We start from the raw sequence: 16,603 nt of genomic DNA, 5'->3' as shown, positions 1-16,603 counted from the left end.
CAATCGGCATATAATTTATCATTGAGATCGAATATGCTCTATACGTTCCGAAAATGAATTTCTGTATAGTGCGTGGCAATGGTTTATTTCAGCAACAAATAATTCAAAATACATTGGTTGCGCGCGTGTTTAAATTAGATTTTGTTTTTAAGTTTGTGAGTTACATATCAAAGGACTAACATTTGTAAATTAGCTATAGAATTTTATAATTAGCCTGCATAACCATGAAATTTAGAGGCAAAATGGTTGAGATATCAAGTATCCAACATTTTACAAGTAATTACAAAATAAAATACAAATAAATATAATAAAATGTGGGAAATAATTTGAAATTATCAAAAGCAAAAATTCACAAAATGGAAATAAAAAAATCTACTCTGTGGATTTTTTTTATTTTCTATTTTTAATTTGCATTTTTGTATTACCTAGTTGATATCGTGTATTCATTTTATTCTGAAAAAAGCTTATTAAAATATCCTGCTTGTGTGTAAAATCAATCTTATTAACTCGTTAAATTTTAAACGTTTTTAATCTATTTGTCGTACTAACTTATTTTGATATTTTCACTCTTTTCTGTTTTATTGTATAAAACTAGAACAGGTCTGATAGGAGGTTAACAATATCTTAAATCTGTTTGTTGAAGATTAACTATCGAAAGTTGTGATATAAAACATCATGCTGATTGACTAAATGCTTAAGAAATAAAAATTATTATTTGCTGTACATATTAGATATAAATATATAATAATAGAAGTTTTGCTTCCTTGCAATAGGTCCTTCTATTGCATTGGCTGGATGCCAAGAGGTTATCATCAAAATTGAAATAAAGAGTGATCCATTGTTAAAATAAAATATGATGCCAAGTATAAAATTAAAAAAAATACTGTAAGGAAGCATTATAATAGCCTTTTATTTGGTCCATTTCAACATAAATATAAAATTATAAGATTTTAACTCATTAATGTTTGCTATTTCTTCATGCTTCAGTTTATTCACGCACTGTTAGATCAAGTAATTTAAATACAAAAAGAAACCTGCTGCTTGCTAGCTGCCAAAATAGAAACTTTGCATTAAATAATGACACAGATGGGATAATTTTATTTCCACCCTGCATTGCAGAGGATGGTGGGTGATTATACATACTGACGTTGTATTTATGTATTATATATTGAGCTGTAAGTTAAAAAAAGCTCCATCTATAGTGCATTTTGTGCTGTCTAATGAAGTGAAAAGTGTATGAATTTTAGAGCATTGTTTATAAATATTGCATTATTATTAATTTCTAAATGATGCTATATATATAATTATTTCTTAACAAAAAAAAAAAAAAAAAAAAAAGAGATTTATCTTTATAACAAATTAACTTTACTAGTAATAATGGTATCTTTTTTTTTTTTACTTTGAAATTTATTTATTTCCATGCTACAACCACAATTTGTTTTAAATTTTGCTTACATTTTAATATCTTTTGTTCAAAAAAATCAACAAGTATATGATTATAAGTATTATGTATTATAAATCACTAAAAATTAATTTTCTGTTAGATTCGATAAATTTTGCACTTTTTTTGTACTGTCTAAATTTTTATATTGTAAATATTAAAAAAAAAGGTCAAAAATCTTATTCCTAATATGTAGATTAGCTACTCATAAAGTGTTTGTTGAAAGCAGAGATTATCTAGATAGTGCATTGTTCATTTTTTGAGTTAATGAAAAGTTGATTTGTCATATATTGTAAGCAATTTTGAGGTTCTTTATTTTAGTCTTTAATTACCAGTAAAAAAATTAACAATTACTCATATTCATACAATTAGATATTGGAATAAAATTACAAAGTGACTGATAAATTTTATGGCAAAAGTGAAATTATATTACACTTGAGATGTAACATTTATGTATAAGTTGTACTTGGGAAAAGAATCATTTTATTCAACATCAGTTACTCTGCAGGAACAGATTAATCAAAATTTAGTAAACATTAGTAACATTATGCCTTTTTTAAGCATTATTTTTTGTTAAGATTAAGACATGCATTGGAATGAAATTAAAGTAAAGTGGTGTTTCCTAAGAGCTTAAAGAAATGGTATTTATTAAATTATATATTTATTTATATGATTTAGAATATAACTTTCTAATCAGTTTAGAAATATTTTCAGTAGCAGCTCAAAAATGAGCAATTTTGTAAAAAAATATCCTCCAAAATTACTTTCTATGAACCTAAAATTTTTACATTCGCTGTCAAGTTTCCAAATTTTCTACACTTTAATATCTAAAATGATCAGAGTGTACTGCCTAATCTGCTTTGTCCTTAATTTATATTTGAGCACTAGTTTAAAAATGTAATCAAATTTTTTTCCCCCGGAGAACTTGTATTTTTTTTTTTTTTATATAAACTGACTTATTATGAAAAATGATGAATCAATCAGTTATGTTGATATTATCTCCTCCCCTCCCCCCAAAAAAGTTTTTCTTTTTCTTTTTTTTTTGAGAGGGGAAAAAAAAGCATAGAAAAGAAAATATTGTAAAATATTTTTCTTCTGTCTTTGAAGAAATACTGTATTTTTTGCAACAATTTTGATTTGTCTCTCAATTTTAGCATTAAATTATTATTTGTTTTAGGCTTAAATAAATGCAAGGTCTCATATCGGGTTCCTCTAGTTATAAGAGAATTTTCGAAAAGTTCAATCCCTCTCCGCACTAGATTGCAAAAAGTGGACAATTGTTCTGGATTTGAATTTCAGAATTAGTTAAGTTACTGAACATAGCAAAATCTGTAAACTCTCTGATTCATGCTATTGCATGTTATAGCTTGTGCTGTAGTGCGATTGAATTTGAGCCATATAAAAGCATTTCTTCTCACATTTGAATTTTTTTCTATTGTTAAATTATTTTAATACAAGGAACCTACATCATCATTTGCATCATATATTATTCTTTCTCAAGCAGTAGTATATGGTGCAACAATATATATTATTTGCGTTTGCATTCTAGTTAATTTTTCAGATAGTTCTGAACTGCAGCCGAAAAACTGTTCTTAACATTATTTCAACATAAGGCAATACTAACTCTTTACAAGCAAATTGTGGTTAATAATAAGAATTGTGGTTAAAGAATTATTGTTATCTCTAACATCCTATAGTTATTAAAATCCCTAAAAAAATATAGAAATAAAATAAAGAAATGTATATAAATATTATTTAAAAGTAATAAATAATTGTTTGAAATTCTGGTAAGGAATGCTGAAATTTTAAAGATTTTATATACCAGTTATTATTGAATATATTGCAATTTGAAATTTAAGTTAATTTTTGTAATTATCTTTTAGGGATCCTAAATACCATTGGGAAATTGACAAAAATAGCTGTTTTGAGAATAACTCCTTCTCATTTATATTTCACCTTTAATGAAAGAATTACTACAGGTGGCTCCAGTTTGTGGTGTGAAATCCCTCAAGTAAATTGTATTATATATATAGTTTAAAAAATTGATTGTTCAGATCATATTTAAGAATGTTAAAACATTAATATAAATTCTAAGTAGAAGTTTGATATGATATTGAATAATAAGCATTTTAGAATAATATTTTGATTATTGCAATACAATTAAATCATATCTTATATATGTCCATGTAAATCAGATTTTTCTTGTAAAGCTATAAATATCCAGATAGGAAAAATAATATTGTTTTAATTCATTATATTTCTGTTAATTTCACAGATTATGCTGAAAGGAATAAGTTGTATCACAGCTAAATAGAAATGAATATAAATCAATTTATGATAGACAGTCTCATATGGATTCTCTATTCGCTCTGTCTCTACATTAAACTTGGATATCTCCTTTGCAAAGAGCCATGTGATCTCCTAGGTGGTTTGTTTGTGCTTTCATTTCACCATGGCTCTCGAAGTTATGATTAGGATTGTATAAGCCTCTACTTCTCCCACAAAAATTACACTGTCATCTTAGAGATGGTAATCCTAATTAAAAGTTCTGTAGAAGTTCTAATAATTGGATGATCATTTCATGAAATTGGTTACAGAAAATATGATTTATTATTTCCTAAGGAAATAAAATACTATCATCAAGCTAATGACATTGAAATTCAAAACAGATGAAGAGATGATTCTTATATTATTATTATTATCTTCTATTCAAAATTCTGAGATGTTCTTTGATATATAAAATTCATTTAAACACTTTTCTATGTTTATAATTGCTTAAAAATTCTGCATATCATTTCATTGTTCTTACCATCAAATACAAACATACAAAAATTCCAATTTTATACAAAAAGGTCCATGTATATAAAATAAATAATTGTATTAGACTAATTATATGAGAAACTGCAATGAAAATTGAAATTCATATGAACCAGTTATTTTAGAAAATATATTAATAAAATTTAATAATTACTCCAATTTAAATTAATTTCTGTGTCAAAGTTATTGTTTTAAAATCCATGTCTTCTATTTTGGCATAAATGATTTTTGCTTTATTTCGGACCATTTGTTCCATAATGAAAATTGCTTGATTTGATGTGTATTACCACTTCTTGAAAATTTGTATTATCTCTTTTGAAATAATAATAATAATAATTTTGTGTGTGTATTTCTTCTAATCATATTACATTCTCTCTAATAGGATCACTACTTCTGTGAATTTAACATGGAAGGTTTATCATCAGAATATAATGAAATATACTTGGAATTTCAAATTGATAATCTAATTACTGCCTTTAAATCAGCCCAAGCTGCAAAATCAATTAAATTAAAACTAACAAAAAAGCATGTGCCATGTCTTACTCTGGAAGTAGAATTAGTAAGTACTATTTTAAAGTTTCTCTTTTCATCTGATCATTATTGAATAAATGATTTTAATCAGGATTTCATTTTTTATAGCCATCATTACATTCAAATTCTCGATGTGTAGTTCATGATGTACCAGTTTTGGTGATTCCAAGAAGATTGTGGGAGCAGTTTCAAGAACCTTCAATGATACAATTTGATGTAAGAAAGTGTATCGATTTTTTTGAAAAAAAAAAAAAAAAAAAAAAAAAAAAAAAAAAACCTTTTGTAATCTTTTAAGTAAATAAGATGTGGATGAAAATTTATTTATCTGCATTATTCCATTTTATTGATAGTTCTTGCATTTTTTAAAAATTATTTTTAAAGTAATTATATTTATTTAGGACTTTTTTCAGGGGAAAAAATTAACTAAAATTTGATGCAAATTGCAGCTGTAAAATAATTCAATTTTTTTGATTTTCAGTTGTTAAACTATTCTCTTTAAGGGTACGATAAATAAGATTTTGAGGTGAAATATAGTTTAGAATTACTGCCTTATAGTTTATAATGTTCTTTTCTGTTTTGTCCTTATTGTGTAATAAGTGCTTTGCTGGGCACAAAAATGTATTTCTTCTTGAATTTTTATATGTTTTTTTCTTTTTATATTTTCTGATTTTATTTATTTAAAGTAAGGATACTTTTAAATAACTTTTTTAACTTTGAAAGTCCATACTTCAAAAAACCAGTTGTCATTGCTTAAAAAGTTTTTTCTTCAACAGCCATATGTGCTTACTTTGAAAACTAAAGCATCTAATACAGAGAAACTTTCTAAAAGGCCAAAATAATATAAGTTAAAAATAATAGAGACTTTTGAAGCACAAAGTTTTGTAATTATTTAAGATTATAAATGTTTTAGATTTATATATTAAATATTACTCAAAGATAATACTTACTTCTCTGTTTTCCTGTCCGTCCTTTAGTCCTGAAATTTTCAAAGAAGGGGAATTTTGATGTTGATATTCAAATCATAATGTGAGCAATTTTGTATGAATTTCTTTTTTCTTTCATTTATAATTCTTAGGTGCTTTTTGCTTTTAGGTTTCTATATATATGCCTTCTTTAAAAACTGTCAGAAGTGTTGTTGAAAGAATGAAAAACATAGGAACATTCATGGTAAATATCTGAATGCAAAATGTAAATTATATGTAGAAAAGTTTTTTCCCCCTTTTTGTTTAATAAATTGTTGACAAAAGTTGTAAAAAGGAAGAACCTAAGTAATATACTATTTACTAATAAATATCAGTTCATTTTTATTTATATTATATAATTTTCATTAAATATTATTTCAGAATTGCAAATTAAATATTTTAATAAATTGAAAAATTTTAGGTATGAACATTTAAAAATAATCTGTAAATGGTGCATAAAATATTTTCTTTCAGAATTTGATTAAATAAGTGTGAGTATTCAAGCATGATTGCTGATTCGTTAGATCAATGTTTTACAGCTTTTTTGAAAACTCACATATCCTTTGGCCTTTCATCACTTCATACCCCAATTCTGCCCTCTTTTCTCTTTATGTTCAGTCAATCTGTGATACACCCCATTATCTCTGTTTTTTCTGCATGAACTACTTGACACCATTTCATTACCTCTAGGATTATGCATACCACAGGTTGACAAATACTGTGATAGATGATTTCTGACTTCTTTTGGATTCAGGTGCAGATCCTCTTCTTTTTTTAGTCAATTGTCAAATTTGTTCTTTTAATACGAGAAAATACATTTCTGGAATGGATATATTTAGAAATAAATAGTAATTATTACTCATAGAAAAATAAAATTATTTTATTATTGGAGTTTTTAAAACTAATATTAAATCACTGAATCTTAAATATAAAGAAGGCTTTTCATTATTTTTTTGGAAATTGAATCAATATTCTACATATTAATCATGCTAATTTAAAAATATCAAATTGAATAATGTTTTTAGCCTCCCATTTACTTTAAACATTGCAAATTTGTTCAAATCATTTGTGTATATTTTCAATAATGATGATATGAATAATCTATAAATTCATGTTATTAGACCATGTTTGCATCCTCTGATGGAGAAATTGATTTAAGATGTGAGACAGATACTGTAATGATCACTACTCATTTCAAAGATTTAAATTTAACATCTGGTAAGTAAAACCATTTGCCTATAAATTTATTTATTAACAGAAATCTTTAATTTTTATTTTGAATAGATCAGTTCCTAATTATATTTAATCAAAAATTTTATCAATTTTATTTTAATTTAGCCTTAATATTTGAAAACAATAATTTAGTATTCAGTTTCATCAAGATGAAATTAACATCATTTAAATGTATAAAATAATAACTCTTAAAATCTATTGCAAGATACATCCTATTTGTAACATTTATTTTTTGTAAAAAGTTGTTTTAAAAGTGGCAGGATCATGGAAATCATGAAAATTATTAGCTTTGGTTATTTGATTTAGTCTCAAATACACTGGCTGGATAAATATGATTCTTTTTTTTATATACCATTAGTGTTACCATTTGTAATACTAATTGTATGTTTCTGAACTTTGAACTTTCATAATTGAGAGGTTGATTATTAACCTTTAATAATTAATTTATTAAATCTTTTTTCACAAATTAAACAATAGTAATTTCCTTCTATAAAAATTTTAAGTTTCATACCAAAAAAAAAAAGCATTAGCAGGAGACTCGATATTATTTTATCTATATGCTTGGGACGGGGGGTCGCCACTGCTTGTTTTTGCTCATGATTCCCAATGTTGTCCTGGAATTAAACATGTCTTAAGGTTAGTGCGGTTTCCTGAGGGATTGATTCCCTCCCTCCAGAAAACAAAAATAAATGGTGACTATTTTTAAAATGTCATAAAATAGTTAGCATTAGTTAAAATGTAGAAGAAATTTCATCATAATTTTAAATTTTTTAGCAGGAATGAAGAATTAAAACATGGAATTAAAAAAAAATTAAACAAAATAAAACTTTCTTAAAGCCATTAAAGTTGTGATTTAAAGCCATGACTTTGTTTTACTTAATTTTTACTAATAAAGGCATCTTATTCTTAAAGCTGCCTACTTTAGCCTACATTCTAATTCTAGCTCTAGATTTTGCTTTGGACAATGTTACATACAACTAACCATTGGAAAATATAGTAACTTTAATCATTAATAATCGGGCCAATTTCATCAAAAGCCTGACCCCTGCGACTAATTGATGGTCATGGCAAAAGCTAGTCTCACTGGAATTGCAGCATTTTTAGTTTTCCTTTACAAATTAGCAGATACTCACTCGATCTTTCTATAAATTTTTTATTCATCTGATATCGTTGGAAACTTCATTACTGTTTTTTAAAAACAATGCAGGGTTAGTATGTGTATTGCTCAAGTATTCAGTCGATTGCTAGCCAAGAGGCATACAATTTCTGTTACTGGAAAAAGGTAAACAAACTGGAAAATTATTCATTAGTGTTACTAGAAATGGTGTGTCTAAATGTAGAATAATATTATTAATTAAACAGATAATATTATTTTAAATTAATTTGTTGTTAATTTGGTACTAATTAAAGCTTTAACCTTTTCTTTTTTATTACCATTTCTCTATCAAGTGCAATATAAATATTTACTATGATGTAATAATAATTTTCATTAAATATTTTAAACAATATTGTCAGAAACGAACCTGAAATATCGTAGGTCAGTTGACTCACTATCTACCAATTACACAGTGCATAAAATGCATTGTTTACATAAAATCTTAAAAAATAATAGAAAGAAATAAAAGTGAAAACACTTATTAGCTTTATAAATATTATACTCTTTTTTTTTAATAAAAAAGAGGTATTTGTTCCTAAATGGAAAAAAAAAAAAGTATTCAAAATAGGTTTTATTAGAAGTTGCAATGTTTGGCCATTTTCAAAATAAAAAAAAAATTACCTTGGATTAAAATAATTGGTTTTTGGAAGCAATATAGTCATCAAGTCAATTTCATATTCCTGCTTCAGAACTGAATTATGTTCATGAATAGGCACTCTGCATAAAGCAAAACAAATTGGAAACTGAAGGAGCCACATCTGGCAAATATAGCAGGTGGAGCAACACTTGTCAAAAATGTGTTTCTAGAGTTTTATTGACTAGTATTACAACATATTACCGAAAATTGACTTGCTGAATTTCATAAGAGTCCATTTGATGTATTCTGAAAGTTTTTATTTTCAGGGCTTCATTTTAACTGAATATTATTTGTGGTATTCACAAAAAGTTTTCTATCATGGTTGCTAAGTTCATTACAGATTATATCTTTTTATTATTATCAGATTCAAAAATGTAATTACTGTCACGAATTTCTATTTTAACATTGTCAGACCTAGTTCTTATCAGTGCATTGAAATGTTTAGTAATTTAAAAATTTAATTAACCTTTTTTTCTAACCACTCATCAGAATTTAATCCAAAATCTTTTTCATGTGTGCCTCTAAAACAATAAGTTACATATGTGTTTCAAATCCTTTTCCTTCAATTTGAGTAGCAATAATGTTATTGTGGTCAGCAGTGACTCATGACTTTTATCACTAAAGGCTCCAATTCTTCATTTTTTAATCATTGGTTTCTTTTTTAAATGTATTGAAATCATCTTTTTTTAAATAACCTTAATCCTTTTTTATAACTTGTATTTGATTGAGATGCACATTGTTAGTTTCTAAATCACAAATTGAATAATTTTCTTTGCAATAAAATAATGAAATAAAACTTCCTTCAAATGTCATTTAATTAACACATGGAATGTTAATGAAATTGTATATTGTTTATAGCTTAAACATATATTATGTATTTATTACTAAAGGTTGAATCAAAACCTTCTAATTAAGTTACTCTAGTTTTAATAGTATTAAAGTAGTTCTTGGAACATAGCTTGATAAAAAAAAAATGACAGAATCATGTTAATACACAAAATAAAGTGTGTATTTTATAGAAATACTACTGAAACAGTTTTATTTATTTATATATTTATTTCACAAATACTACGAAGCATTAATTAAAGCACATTTTCCATGCATAGAAAGGCTTATCACATCTTTAATGCTGTCATTGCTATAGAATGAAAATATTATAGATATTTTAAATTTATTTATCTTTTCTTACTATTTAATTTAAATTTAAAAAGTTCTTATAAATATAAATAAGAAACTAACTCTGTTCAAGATGTTCTACAAATAAATATTTTATTATTCTGATCATTATAATTGTTGCCTAAATATAGTAAAGATTTAAATTCAATAAAAAAAATCTAATTTGAGAAAGGAAATTGTGATAGCTATAACTGTATTAGCTAAGGGCTGTACAATAATTGTCAATCAGATAAATTAGTTAAATTTTATAGCATTTTAAAAGTTATCAATGACTTTCAAAGAAATTTTTTGTAGTTTTTGGTGTTTTTTTAAAACCAATGGTTCTATCTAATTTTTCAAGAAGCTATAAAATATAAAATGTTATTTGGTGCTACAGATATCTGCATTTTTATTAAAAAGAAAATGATAAAGGAATTTTGCGTATTATATTTTATATAGATGTTTTTGTTTTTTTTACATTACAAAGTATATTTAAAAATACTTTGATTTCCATAAGATTTCTACTGTATATTAAATTTATTCTTATCATATTCATTATATGATATGTATACTGTGCAGTCATTAACTCTGAATTTGATATTGAGAATTGTAAATTTTGATATGCTGTAAGTACTTATTATAAATATTTAAAATTCTGCTGACGTATATTGAAGCATGAGGAACATAGGTTAAAATGAGATTTGTAAATTTTCTTAACTTATTCAACATTGGGTATATCTGCTGGTAGAAAAGAAAGGTACAGATATCATTAAATGGAGGAAATGTATAATAAATATGCTCAATTAAGTGTAAACACACATCAAAGAGCATGAAAAATTGTTATTAATTATTTAATTAATTTGTATTAAAAATTTTATTTTATTTTTATTTATTTGTTGTTGTTGTTGCAGTTTCTGCCCATACTTCTGAGAAAATTAAAGCTGAATGCAGAATTGATATTCGTAAATTCAACCAATTTCTGTTTGGACAACAGATAAATCCTGCCAAAGTTGTTTGCAGTAAGTATATTTTAATTTGTGGATATCATTTTTGCATTTTGAAATGCAATAATGCCTTATTTACTTTTTTATAGATGACTACAAGAAATATACTTGGTTTTATTGAGAACCTTTTGGAACTTTATTCATTCAATAAAAATATGAAATTTTTAAAAAAATCTTCGCATTTTAAATTATCTAAAGATTTTAATTTGTATGTTTTAAAATCATTTTATTGATTATAGATAGTTAATTTAATACTTCTTAAATCTATTTTGTAAAAAAGATTTGGTTTTTCAGCTTTATGATGTATTCATGTATGTTTCTGAAATGTGATGTTTATTTTATCTGAAATGTGAATGAACGTACCATTATCTTTTTATTAATTTGTCTTTACTTTTGAGTATTTTACATTATTATTCTTGAATTCTTAAGTTTTTAAATGTTATTTATTATGATTTTTTTTTCTTCTTTCAGATATAACAAATCATCAGATGGTTCAGTTTTTTCTCCTACATGATGACGTCTCTATCCAGTATTTCTTGCCATGTGTTATTGCATAATACCTGGCATCTTTTTTTTTTCTTCTCCGATTTTGCTTTGTAATTATTTATTTTCTATTACCAAAAGTTTCACTAAAATATATTTTGTATATAAATATTTAAATAAAAAGTCTATTCACTTTCCATAAATGTATATATTTGTAAATACTTATTATAGTAAAGATGTTTTCTGATATAAAATTTATTTTATGTTTTCTTAATCATTGTAAAACTGTCTCTGTAACATTATAATACTTAAAGATTAATAAATAATGAAATTTTATGAGTTAATAAGGATTCTGTTTTGATAATGAAATCATTTACGCTTTTCTTTAATTGAAAATGATGTTTTTTTTAAAAAATCAGTTTTTAAATTTCCAATTGGATTAAGCCCCTAAAGTTAATGTTTACTAATCTTGTCCCTTATTTGCTGCATGATGTAGATCTGAAAATACAGATGCTTCATTACCTTGGAAAAGATTACACACTAAATGCTTTATTCTGCGCTCAAATGGTTAATTAAAGTATTTTTTAATTTTTATATTCCCTTAATAACAAATATTTTGTTTATATCATTTAATGTCATAGCCTCAAAATATATTGCTAAATGAGTATTCACTGTAGATGTAATTCAGTCTGACTATATATTTTATGTCACCTTTACCAGACAACAACTGTAGAGGTCTTAGACCATTTCAGGGGCCACCCACCTCGAAGCCATTGAAACTATCTCATTGGTAAATTATTTTTCAAAGTAGCTGTTTAATAGTTTAAAATAGTGATGGATAAAAAAAGAAAAAAAAACATAAATTTTGAAAATTTATGAAAGTCAGAAAAATTTTAAAATAATAATAATAATTTTTCTACTGTTTGGAAACAGCAGAAAAACTTCTATAAGATAATGTTATTTTCTTAAATCTTTATTTAATGGGAAGATACAAATGCTGGAACCCAAATCTGGAATGCAAATCAAATTTTATGTTTTATGGTATTTTGATGTCAATTACCCTAAATTTGATAATATGGAACAATACAACTTATATTTATTCAATAATTTATTTATTTAAATATACTTTGCTTGACATTCCTAGATAACCTGGATCCATTTGTACATAAATTGATTTGTTGTTTTGATTTTTTTTTAAAAATATGTTTTGTTGAACAAGATATCTTAGATTGTCTTTGATTATTCATTGATTATTTAATTATTTAAAGTAAAATGAATTAATTTAAAGGAAAATTTATTAGATATTCATATAAAAAATAAATTGCTTTTAAAAAATTTGTCAGTTTAATTTTTACTAGAACATGTCAAAATGATTCTGTTTCTGAAAAATATAAAAAAACTTTGGCGATTAACTTGTTTTTTTTTTCTTTCTTTTTTTGTAAAGAAATCTATTTTACCAAGTTTTATTTTAAGTGTTGAAATCTTAATATTTATTTAAAAAATCGAAATAAAAAATGGTTGAATTTTCTGGAAAAATAAAAACCTTTTTAATATGACATAATTTTAAAAGCAATTACTTTTTAACCTTACTTACATAACTTATTTTAATAATACTAATAGAAATCAATCCCTATTTGATTTTTAATTTTTTCCTAGCTCAAAATTATAAAATTTAAAAATTCTGCAAAAGTAGACCTAGAAGTGAGTGATACTTCGTACCGAGCTGAATACTCCTATACCATATTTTTCTGTCGTGCTAGACCTTGTTAATAGTATGGCTAAGGCACATTTAACTAACCGAAAGATCACAGGTTCGAATACTGAGATAGCTTACCATAGGTAACTGAGAAAAAATTATTGTTTGAGAAATAAGTAAGACATATACGAAATTTTTTTTCTCCATATTCTAGTAGGTGGTTTTCTCAGTATTTACAAGATTAGGAACAATGTTATATATCACAGAGAGGTTGCATTATACAAAAATAGAAATCAGTAGTGAACAATATCACTAAGTCTTAATATAAGTCTTAAATATAATTCTGTTCCAATATTGTACATCATTATTACCAGGACAAGGTTTATTGTATATCATTATTAAGCAAAGTTTTTTTTTCCTCTCTTTTTCAAATTTTACAATATTATAAAACGTAAAATTTTATTGAAATGAATATTTTTATCAAAATACAAAATGGAAACTGAAGCAATGAACAGCTTGCTTTGAGAAATTCCAAGCATAGTACAAAAGAATCGGATTTAAATGACTTCTTCTGACACAATATAACCTTGTTAGCTTATTTAACAATATTTCCATAACATAAAAATATTGTATTGATATTGTGTAGCTTCCTTTATTAACATGAACAATTACTCCCAAAAGGTATATAAAAGTACAAAAGTTTCATTATGCTTTAAAGCATTTTTTGTTTGTAAGGAATGCTGTTTTGATACCAATTAATCTTACAAATGATGTTCCAGAAAACCAATATGTTTTGCTTATTGGAAAAATCTTAACCATATCAAGCATTAACATAAGTTATTTATCTGACTTTGTATGCAGTTTCTAATATCTTGCACAGTTATCTTAAATTTAAACCCACTACAAACCACTTTAAAGATATTTTAAACTAATACTTCCTAAAACCTGCTATAGATTTATACCGAATTTCTTCAGGATCTCCCTACTTATGATTATACAATTTTCATAGCTCAAAACGATCAATTTTGGAATTTTCATTTAATCATTTTCTTAATCTATAAATCTAACTAAGAAAAATTTATTTTCAATAATCCCCAAAAGCATAGCATCAAGATCATTTATGCGAACTCCAAACTTTTTATCAAATTAGGATTTTATTTCCAGTCATTTTAAACTTTTAATTTTTGAAATTGAATTTTTTTTCCTCTTTAATCAAATCTTTATAAGAAACTACCTTTCAAATTGAAAAGTAGAATTCTTTTTTCTAAATAAATTCAAAACATCTAATTAAATTGATAATATAAATATTCTCACTAAATCAACACAAACTAATTGATTCCATCACTTCCAAAATTGAATTTATCATTACACTGCAAAGGAAAGAATCTCGAAAATATAATATGGATTCTTGAAAAATATTTACAAACAAACTTGATAGCTGAATGGTACAATTTTGACTTGTAACTTAAGATACTGAATGAAATATCTGAGATTTTCTTTTCAAAATGTTGCTGGTACAAATATTTCAAACCTTTTTCTTAGAACAGATTTGAGCATTAGAAACAAAACCAACAGGTAGTTTTCATATTGAAAATCATTCGACAGTTGCATTTCAATCAATGTTTATGATGAACCAGGATTATACAACATATTTATTTATTAATATTGTTTAAATTAAATATTTCCAGAAAATGAAATAATAAAGCATTTAATTTTTGCTAAGTTTTAAGAGAAAGAATTTTGGTATCTCATTTGTTAGAAAGCTATTTTAATTTTAAAATAAATTTTAACAAAATAGTAAATTATTAAGAGGAATGAAAACTAAATATTACTCTTTTTTTGCTTCACTATATTATGTGAAGAGATGAAGTTACAATGTAATGTAAATCTTTAGAAACTGAAGATTAATATAAAACCAGGACAAGGTTTATATAAAATTAGAGATATTTTAAGAACTGAAATTGTAAAACATTTATTTGATACGAAGATAATCGTCAACAAATGTAGTTGTTGATGGTACAGACTTTACTAGTATTTTAAACAAATTACTAGAACTAACTAAGTGCTATGTTATTTTATTTATTATACTTGTATGAAACTTCTGTATAGCTTACTTTAAATATGCATAATTTCTTAATCCTTTAAAAAAATGTAACACATATGCATTTTAATATCATACGATGATAATTTATACATTTTTAAAGAGTAAAATATTGTATTAAAATTCTAAGTGCATTATATGAGGCTTCCTATATCTTTATAAGGCCTTCCATAAAAGGATTTTAAAATATTCACCTTCACACGAAAAAAGGTATTCAATAGACTGGCATATTTAACCTTCATGGAAAATGAAAGTTTTTGTATTGGATATATATATTATTGAAAGAACTAATTCAAACCAATTTAGAAAAAAATATGGTGAAAATTTTTCTAAAGAAATATAACATGGCAATTTAAAATTACATTATATATATATGTATTGCAAAATATTGAGTAAAATACAGAAAACATGTTATTAGAAATATGCATTTTATTGAAATTTGGATATATTTTTAAATTGTTAATATGAAATAAAGTAAAAGCAGATGGTATTGAAATATTTCAATGTAAAATCACTCATATATGAGTTGCTTGATCTTGATAATTTATACCGAAAGAATTGCACATATTGTCTTGGCATTATAGTTTGAGAAAGACATTTGATTGACTAATTATGCTGAAATTGCTATATAATAGAAATCAATGTCTGAATCTATGTAGTTGATTTTAAGAAGTTAAAAAAAATGGTTTTATATTTTGAAGATCTGAATTTTCCTTTTCACTTTGAATGTGTTCAATATATGAGTATTTTTTTCCCTCCATATTCCATTTGAATGCAAAATAAATATATAAACAACAACAAAAAAAGGTAATGCTTATTACGATTTGTCATGTAGCAATTAGGTAAAATTAGTATTTAATAAGAATGTCAACAATTAGTTGGGCTTAAGGGAATTAAGTGTTATTGAAATAAGGGGGGGGGGAGTAGAGCTGAAAGTAAAATTGAGGAAATATGGATATCTGCAGCAATAAAGTTCTGATAGTTAAATATGAAGATGATGATCATTGTTAAAAATAATGACTCAATACTTGTGAAAACATGATATTGATAGAAAGCATTCTTTGCATGTTCTGCAAGGGAAAAAAATCACTTGAAAATCTTTGAAATAAATTTTTTAAAAATCATTTATCTAAATATACTACTTATTTGGTGATATATACAAATGTACTTTAAATCATAATCATCCCACATGTTACTGAGATTATTGTTTGTAGTTAGTTATTTGTAAGTTATTAATTGTATTGAGTTTGTTGTTGAATATTGTTATTTGTAAGTTAATTATTTGTATTCAGTTATTTGTAAGTTAATGTAAATGAAATAACATTATGTACATGATAAAAAGAACTATATTTTTATGTTTACTATCCTACATATATAAAAAATTGCA

General features: G+C 24.8%; 2 protein-coding genes across 2 annotated transcripts in view; one reads left to right on the top strand and one right to left on the bottom strand.

The window, feature by feature from the left end:
• The window catches only part of LOC129966136 (cyclin-dependent kinase 11B-like), a 29,747-nt gene extending 20,875 nt beyond the window's left edge, over positions 1 to 8,872 (bottom strand). Inside the window, exon 1 of the mRNA XM_056080535.1 lies at positions 8,762 to 8,872. The gene's annotated coding sequence lies outside the window, so the exon portion shown is untranslated. The remainder of the gene's footprint in view (positions 1 to 8,761) is intronic.
• Positions 11 to 11,599, top strand: LOC129966156 (checkpoint protein HUS1-like). The gene is made up of 8 exons (XM_056080554.1): positions 11 to 276; positions 3,325 to 3,452; positions 4,641 to 4,817; positions 4,898 to 5,005; positions 5,882 to 5,956; positions 6,873 to 6,969; positions 10,844 to 10,951; positions 11,408 to 11,599. The coding sequence occupies exons 1-8, from the start codon at positions 225 to 227 to the stop codon at positions 11,491 to 11,493; spliced, it is 831 nt and encodes a 276-aa protein (XP_055936529.1). The 5' UTR covers positions 11 to 224; the 3' UTR covers positions 11,494 to 11,599.
• Positions 11,600 to 16,603: the final 5,004 nt, after the last annotated feature.

This window comes from Argiope bruennichi, chromosome 1 (genome assembly GCF_947563725.1).
Source record: "Argiope bruennichi chromosome 1, qqArgBrue1.1, whole genome shotgun sequence".
NCBI lineage: Eukaryota > Metazoa > Arthropoda > Arachnida > Araneae > Araneidae > Argiope > Argiope bruennichi.
This window is presented reverse-complemented; position numbering and strand designations above follow the sequence as displayed.